The sequence below is a fragment of the Fundulus heteroclitus genome, chromosome 21, assembly GCF_011125445.2.
Source record: "Fundulus heteroclitus isolate FHET01 chromosome 21, MU-UCD_Fhet_4.1, whole genome shotgun sequence".
Lineage (NCBI taxonomy): Eukaryota > Metazoa > Chordata > Actinopteri > Cyprinodontiformes > Fundulidae > Fundulus > Fundulus heteroclitus.
Window position 1 is genome coordinate 2,277,556 of NC_046381.1, and position 8,151 is coordinate 2,285,706.

Here is an 8,151-nt window from a genome sequence, read left to right on the forward strand (position 1 = left end):
GAGAAACTTATTTAATGTGAAAGCAATCATGCTGTAACATTTCTTCATGTCTTGGTACTTCCCAAGACATGATGCCTGTTGCTCTATTGATGGAAGGAGCCGTGGAGAGTAGGGTCAAAGCCAGGAGAGGGGTAAGCAAGGCCAATCGGTTTATAGATGACTCAACTAGAGTTATGCATGGGCCCTTCTTCATAGAACCCTGCCACCAAGCTCCAACCAGAAGTTCAATGCTTAACCATTGCCTTGAAACAGCCATCTTGTGTATGCACAAGACAAACAACTGAATGAGGATCTGTCAAATGTAATGAAAAACCAGTTACGTTCCTAATAAGGCCATTAAAGTCTCAAAAAGACCCTGCAAACACAGTGAAAGTTTAGACTCAATGTGACATTGCCACTCTTAGTACTTACCCAATGTGTTTTTCTTTTTTCTGCAACTGGATCTGATGGCTTTCACAACCATACGAAACCAAAACCAAAAGAAAAAAAAAAACATTGTAGTAACTTATCTGGAGGACTGCCAGTGTAGATTGAGGTCAAAGCCGAGGCATGGGTCAGGAAGCTCAGTTCAGTTTTAATTTTCAATGACCAAGCCAGGGTTGTGCTTGTAGACCCAACATCATAGATACCGTGCCACCGATGTTTTCAAGCTCCAACCAGGACCCCGATACACAGACCACACCCAAAACCTGAAATCAGCACATTATCATGTTTAATACAAAGTCTACAGGATTCGTAATACGTCCCTTAAAACCATGCCAGTATCCTGCAAAGGCTATAAAGGTCGTGGCTGACTTGACATCATAGCAGAGTTTTTCTCCAATGTTAAAGTTCAAATAGAAAACCACATACTTATAGTTTCTCATTTTATAGTATGTACAAAATTAAAAACATCACAAGTGAAAAAAAAAAAAAATCTAACTTTTTTTTTGTTTATAGCACAAAATAATTCACTGAAATAGCAGACAACGCAAAATTCCTCATTCAGTCACGTGACCCACGAGGAGCCGCTGTAGAATTCCGTGACGTCACACTAGTTAGGAGGTAGTCGGGAAGCGGTCATTTTACATAGCGTGTCAGTATTTTTTCACCTTTGCGATGGAGTTTGTATGTTTAAACGAGGACGAATACGAAGCGAGCCAACTTAATGTTAAAAACGAGGAGTGCTGTGTCCAGCCATATGCGTTTGAGCCGTTAGTTAGGCGTGAATTACGGGACAACACCGAGGAAAGTGGAGAAAGTAGGAGTAGCGATGATGACCACGCTAGTAGGCCGACAACGTCGTCGTCCGACTCAGAATCTGCCAGTGAAGAGGATATTGACCGTTCCCATCGACTGACAAATACTGACTGGTAAGTTTTTTTATTCTACGATTTTTTTTACTTTTGAGTAGTGACCCCTCTGAGAGTGATGTCGATTTAATTACTTTTATGTCTAATTAAATTCAAATTGATGCTAATGCTAAGCTACTTCTTTCGTGTTTTTGATTTGAATTTTTAAGCAACCTCGTACTGTAGGCATAGTAGACAAAAACTAACATTAGCCATTTGACCATTACTAATTCATATTTTTAGGTGGGTGATTATGAATCGGGATTGTTTATATTTTACAGGTGCAAATGTGGCAACTGTGTGATTATGCCCACAGTGGATGAATGCAAGTGCTGCACAGAAACGCACCTTGTTGATCAGGAAGTCGAGTCAGCTGGGCTGCAATGTATAACCTTACATGAAGGCTTTCAGGGAAACTGCCTCAACCAGTATGTCCTCAAGGCATCTTTTGTTGAATTTTTGGAGGGACATGGTCCTCTTGGAAATGATGAACCAGTAAACGAGTAAGTAGTTGAAAAATTGTTTATTGAAAATACATGTATTAGTGCTAAATTCTAGTCCTACACTGTATGCACCTGTGATGTAGTTATTTTACTGTAAATTAAATGCAGTTGTTTCTGCACCTTAGGCCTATATATTTTATTTAGAAACAGCAAAAAACATTGAAATATAACTACATTGCTTTAGTAAAACACAAAAACAATCATTTACATGTACTTAGCAAACAAATATAACATCAATTACATTCAGAACATATCACTTAAGTAGGGCCTAGTTTAAAACAGCATTACAATAATTTTTAAATTTTATTACAGGTCTAAACACTTTTTGCATCATATTTTCTTTCTATTTTAGGATTTACAGGTACATTGCATATAGAAGAATGATCAGATGGATTTGGGGACGCATTGGAAAAGGAAATAGGAAAGTTCTTCCATCCTGTGCAGTGAATAAAATAAGAGAGACCTGGGAGTCAGCAGACTACACTGGTTTTAAATACCCAACTGTGTGAACCTCGACTTCCTAGTTGCCACAACTGTGAGTTTATCGACCTTGTCATATTGGTCTTTCACGTATTCAGGAGCAATTTGGGCTTCTAAATCTTGCCTTGCAACTTCATAAGAAGGTATGGCCTCCCGACGAGCCATTACTTCATCCAACAACTCATCAATGTATGCTGAAATAGAAACAATAAGCATTTCATGCATGAAAGTTGAAAAGCCAAGTGTGAAACTGAACATTATACCAAGTACACACCATAAGTACAAGGGACTTTAACTTGTTTGGCTACTGGTTCTCCTTTTTTTGCCTTTGGAAATGAGAGCTGCCACATTTCTTTTCCAGCTTTGTTCTTAGCCTGCTGTCTGTTGGAATTCTCATTGAAATGGAGAATGGCAAGGATCAATCTGTAACAGAAATTTTCATGATGAAATAATACTTGGAATTAGGATGACAATATGTCAGTTAAGTTATTATTCATTCAGGATTTAAGCAACCTACCTGGCATTCATACTGTGGTAGAAGAAGTGCAAGAACTTTGGTGCAAAGAAGCACACCACCTTGTGGTAGCTTTCAACACTTGACGTCTGCACATGAGGTGACAATTTACCAATGTCGGCAAGCAGAGTACGGTTAGTGACAATTGATTTCACCTCAACATGGGCCCTTGAACCTGCAGTGATTGTGAAGGAAGTATTATGAAAAGCCCTTAGGAGATTGACTTTTGAGAAAGCTAAAAATAATTTTTCACCTTCTGCAATCCACTCTCTGTCCTCTACCAACTCATCATGTGCACAGGTTGGAAAGTTCTCAAATGGGTGTTCATGGATGTCTACAATGTGGTTCATCACCGACTTCCACTTGGCCACAACCAGCTCAGCATTTCCATCACTGCTTGCCCCACACCAATATACATGGTTGGAGATGCTGTGGATCCACGGTGAGATGGTGTGACATAACTTTTTCTTTGATGATGCGTCAAGCTTTTTTGTAATACCTGGAAGATGTAAATGTGTATTATATAATTATCCATATATAATATCCATATTTCTAACCTTACATAACTATATATATATATATATATATATATATATATATATATATATATATATATATATATATATATATATATATATATATATATATATATATATAGTTAGAAATATGGATATATTATCATTGTAAACATTTACCTACTTTTTTTGCCATGATTGATATAATTCAAGCCATTCTGCCTACCTTTTGCTATATGCCAGGCATCAAACCAGTGATTAATTGATGGATAAATCTCGCGCATAAACTTTTTAACACTGGAATGACGGTCTGTTGTCAAGTCAGTAACAGTGACTCCAGCATCTTCTAGGAATTGAAGTGACCTCTTTAGGCCTTCCAACTCCATTGCATATGAGTTTTTCACTTCTGTACACTGAAAAAATGGTTAAGTATAATATTAGTTAATCTATAATCCTGTAATTGAAAGAGTACTCAATTAAAAACCACGCTAACATGACGTTCACTAAATCCAATATATATTGTTTGTTAAAGGCATACTATGCAACATTTTTCAGTTAATTAATGTGTTCCATACCGTTTTGGATGATTAAATGAGTCATTTCAGGTCGAACAACGGTTTTCTCGGCCGCCCTGGGGGTCTGTGGGGGAAATACCGTACTTGCAATTGCAGGAGCTTACGGCCCGCACACACAGAAGTCTCGCTTTACGGTGAGAACTCCATGTGTTTTTGCCCTGCTATTCACTATATGCACGCGCGAAAGCAACAACAAAGAACCGCGTGTTAACGTCAAATAAACATGCAAGCATATCGAGTTTTATTATTATTGTTATTATTATTATTATTATTTTTATGTTGGCGAGTCGCTACCGCGGCGGCTGCGGCTTGGCGAGGCGGTATCGTCTCGCCAACATAAAAAAATATATAATAATAATAATAAAACTAGGCGTGGCGGTAGCGTCTCGCCAACATAAAAACATAATAATAATAATAAAACTGGCGAGGCCGCGGCCGCAGCTTGGCAGCCGCCTCGCCAAGATAGCGGTGCGGGAAGCTTGATGTTCATACCTTCACTGTGTTAGTCATTGTTTGTACTGCCGTTTTTTCCACTTTTCGTTGCGTTCGCCTGTCTGCTAAGCTCAAAACAACCGCGCCTGGCTTGAAGGAGAAACCAGAACAGCTGAGCATCTTTATGACAGTGCACTTTTACTTTCGCCCTCTGGGGGGAGCCTCACTGGAAAATCAACCCCGGTTGCATAGTATACCTTTAACTTTTGTGGACTCAGATGTTGGTTTACTCACAAAAACCATGGTATCAAATAAGAATCTGGGTATTTTAACAGCACAACCTTACCTGTACAAGCTGCATGTCCAACACTTTGGAGGTGTCCATGTCCATAAGGGAGTAGCTACCGTACTTGGCAGTGTGCCCTGGTGAGCAGCATCTGGCATCTCCACCTAATCTGACTTTGCTCTTTTTTTTGACATCACAGATGAGCAGCTCTTGCTTTTTTGACCAGAGACTATTCACAGCTGGAATAAGGTATGCCTTCTGTATGTTATAATAAGTACTGACGCAGAATGTTGAAATCCTCATAAATTTAAAACAATTGACTGCCTTCACAGTACTACATCCACTAAACATTATGGAAGCGGCTAGCTGTAAGTTGCCAAGTGGCATGGTGCCATGTGATGGCTGACTTTTCCAGGTCTTCACATGAGAGGGGTCAACACTACACTGTGATGTCAAGGTCACCATGGTGCCCGATACCTTTGTAGATATTATTTTGCAGGCATTCCCACATAAAAAACACAAGGCTAGGAGGGACTGAAGACACGATTCGAAGACTATGAACTTCCTCTCTCTCATAGGGGTGTGAGTATATTCTCTAAACAAAAAAAGATGAATACAAAATTTAATGATCACAATTTTAAATTAATCCATTGTGTTATTTGATGTTTTTACTTACTCATCGCTCATTTCCATTTCAAAATCTCGGTCGGAGTCTTCATCTTCCTCAGGAATGTAGTCTAAATCACCATCATCATCATCAGCAGCAGCAGCACTACTGTCGTCTGAAAAATCCACTTCCATTGAAGAACAGTTCTTTTCAACCGAGTTGCCGAGCTTAACCTGGCAGGAAAAATCCTTTGCTCTTGAAAGCAGGCTTTGGGTCCCTCGATGACATTTGGCAACTGGAGTGACATGCCAGGATTTTGGAGTTTGACATGATCTAGTGCATTTCACAACTGTTTCAGTCTGTGACATTTTATTCTGAAAATTAATAAAAAATGAAATGTTTACAATTCTGAAAATAAGTTTTCAAAAGATCTTTGGGTCGGGATTTATAAAATTCTAATTCTAAGTCTTTTGTAGAGAAAATTAAGTTTTATGGAAGGAATTTTTAAATTTATATTGGACCCAGTCCTACATACCATTCCAGTTGACATTGTCTGTACACATGCATGGGTGGTCAGAGGTAGTTCAAAAGACACATTAGGCTTGGCATTCGTTGAGATGTCGGTTTCATAGCAAGCCTCTGCATCATCCGACGACTCCATTTGACATACACTTGCCTCATAAGCTTGTAGAGCACAGCTAACTGTCTGAAATATATGTAATGGAAGAGATTACAGTGGATAAAAAAAAAAATAAAAATATATATATATATATATATATATATATATATATATATATATATATATATATATATATATATATATATATATATATATATATATATATATATATATGCAAAGGATTTGGTTTTAAAAGTTTGTCTTTATTTGGCAGTGCCTACATGAATTGACATCTAATCTCTCTGTTTCTGTAGAACCTGTCCGTGGACCTCGAGCCCCAGAAGGCGGCCCTACAGTCCTTGACCAGCAATGTTACGTTCAAGAAAACTGGAGAACTGGAGGACAAAATAATAAAAATAAATCAGCTACTCCTGATTCTTCCCATAGTCCAAATAAACGGGTTACTCTTAATTGTGTTTGTGTGCATTTGTCACTGGGATGAACTAGCAACCTGCTAGCAACCCCCTCTTTCTCTCTAGCATGGAAAAGCAGGTGTAGAGACTTGATGGAAAGGTAAAGCTTCAACAAATACATACTTGCTAGCTATATTAATGTTAATATATTTAATTTAGATTTTTTAATATATATTTATATATATTATATATATTTTAATGTTTACCTCAGCTCGTTGACGTTTTTCATAGGCCGACGTTCGACGTTTTTTCACCGTGTCCGTGGGCTCGGGGTGCCCCATTTTCAGGGTAGGAATGGCATCTGGTTTAAGCTGTAATTTTGATATATTGAATCCGATTGATGCTGCGAGATCAGGATTGACGACAAAAGAATCTGCCGTGAAGTGATCAGCACACAGTTTGCTGTATCGGCTTGGACGCCACAGATTGTCCGGTTGATGTCTGTCTAATCTATTTACTTTTCGAATCCAAATTTGAAGCAAAACCGGGTCCTTCGGATAATTAAACATTGCTTTTCCCGATCCAAAGCCATTTCTACAATTGGCAGCAGTACAATACACCATTGTAATTACTTTTTAACGATCCTTTTAGACTACTTAACAATGCGTGAAGTAGTGGTTTTTGATAGCCGCTTGAGGACGTTTGACTACCGTGACATCACAGCTGTTTTCGTCACGTGACTGCTCTCGCCGGATTCTCGGATCCTGGAGGCGCGCAGCATACTGTGAAACTCTCTCGATTTTTATTACATGTAGCATTTTTAACGCGATTTCGACCAGCCACATAGATACAAAAACGATAGTCTATCATCATACACAATAAAACTGCTCTAGGCGCACTCCTTTGTATTTGACCTTTAAGGGAATGTAAAGGGCAACCCATAGTGACAGCATTTGGTCAGTGGTCGGTGCTCTAAGTTGTGGCAACCAGTCATCCAATTTACACTTCCAGATAATTTGAAAGTCCAGGATCCAGTTTTTGTCTTGACATATTTCAAAAATATGCATCCAATAGGACCAATTCAATGTCTCATGTATGTCAATCGGTGTCCAAGGCTCCTATTGATGAACATCAATGGACACATGGCACTGAGGCAAGCCTGATGTGTGTTTACCTGAAGGTCAGTGACCGTAACGCCGCTCCACTGCATGACTGAACCTCACACTATTCCTTTTGTTGTGGACTTTTTTTTTTTTTTTTGGTTTATAAATAATGTACTGAGGCACTGCATTTGCGGAGAACCACATCCTACAGATAATGTGGCGCATTTACTGAAATGTGTTTTCGTCCAAGATTGTTTTGGCACTTTTTTTTAAAGCTGATATAGTATGCAACACTGATAAAAGCTGAAATCAAAACAAGTAATTCAGGGACTTTAATTATACCCAGGATTGTACTTTTTTTTTTCCCCTAACCAAACAAAGGCAGTCATATTACAATTTATTGGACGTTAAAAAGTGGAAATCTTGAACCAGAAAAGTAAATAAGTTGTTAGGATAAAAAAAAATTCTGCCATTCTTCCACAGAGGTCAGCAGGGACTAAGCCCATGTTTAGCCCCACAAGAAGCTTATTGAAACATTACTTATCCAAGGACAAGCTGATTCTGAAGTTGGGAAATTTAGGGTTTTAATTAAACAAGAGCTAAATAACGAGACTCTGCAAGCTGATGGCAAGGTTTCCTTCCAGCAGGTCAAGGACTGGTCTAACGGTGTACGGCTAATTGCTTATTCTCCCCATTATTTCTTCCTTGAAACACAGCCCAAAGTTGTACCGCCGAAAAGCAAACCACAGAAAGACCAAAGAAAAATATATAAA

General features: G+C 38.6%; 2 protein-coding genes across 10 annotated transcripts; one reads left to right on the top strand and one right to left on the bottom strand.

Annotated features, from left to right (window-relative positions):
* Nucleotides 1-925: 925 nt before the first annotated feature.
* On the top strand, nt 926-6,333 carry LOC118556906 (P2X purinoceptor 7-like). 8 transcript variants are annotated; one of them, XR_004927475.1, is made up of 6 exons: nt 926-1,352; nt 1,613-1,834; nt 2,187-2,369; nt 3,129-3,278; nt 4,836-4,885; nt 6,177-6,333. XR_004927475.1 is itself a non-coding variant. In XM_036125503.1 (3 exons), exons 1-3 carry the CDS (start codon nt 1,099-1,101, stop codon nt 2,341-2,343), a joined length of 633 nt encoding a protein of 210 aa, XP_035981396.1. In that variant the 5' UTR covers nt 932-1,098; the 3' UTR covers nt 2,344-2,365. The 8 variants fall into 8 exon arrangements, 1 of the variants encoding a protein (XP_035981396.1); XR_004927471.1 differs by having other exon boundaries at nt 927-1,352; nt 3,129-3,270; nt 4,836-5,218; XR_004927474.1 differs by having other exon boundaries at nt 927-1,352; nt 3,129-3,270.
* On the bottom strand, nt 1,840-5,232 carry LOC118556905. Of its 2 annotated transcripts, XM_036125502.1 has the most exons (6): nt 4,697-5,232; nt 3,570-3,756; nt 3,082-3,327; nt 2,832-3,003; nt 2,589-2,737; nt 1,840-2,508 (listed from the first exon to the last, which is right to left on the bottom strand). In XM_036125502.1, the coding sequence occupies exons 1-6, from the start codon at nt 5,210-5,212 to the stop codon at nt 2,324-2,326; spliced, it is 1,455 nt and encodes a 484-aa protein (XP_035981395.1). In that variant the 5' UTR covers nt 5,213-5,232; the 3' UTR covers nt 1,840-2,323. The 2 variants fall into 2 exon arrangements, with proteins under 2 accessions (XP_035981395.1, XP_035981394.1); XM_036125501.1 differs by having other exon boundaries at nt 2,832-3,327.
* Nucleotides 6,334-8,151: the final 1,818 nt, after the last annotated feature.

Coding starts and splice junctions, on each gene's coding strand:
- LOC118556905 (XM_036125501.1), bottom strand. CDS start 5,212: ATGAGAGAGAGGAAGTTCATAGTCTTCGAATCGTGTCTTCAGTCCCTC. Junction 3,757..4,696: donor TGGACATGCAGCTTGTACAG/GTAAGGTTGTGC, acceptor CCATTTTTTCAG/TGTACAGAAGTGAAAAACTC. Junction 2,738..2,831: donor TACCACAGTATGAATGCCAG/GTAGGTTGCTTA, acceptor TTTCTGTTACAG/ATTGATCCTTGCCATTCTCC.
- LOC118556906 (XM_036125503.1), top strand. CDS start 1,099: ATGGAGTTTGTATGTTTAAACGAGGACGAATACGAAGCGAGCCAACTT. Junction 1,353..1,612: donor CGACTGACAAATACTGACTG/GTAAGTTTTTTT, acceptor TATATTTTACAG/GTGCAAATGTGGCAACTGTG. Junction 1,835..2,186: donor AATGATGAACCAGTAAACGA/GTAAGTAGTTGA, acceptor TTTCTATTTTAG/GATTTACAGGTACATTGCAT.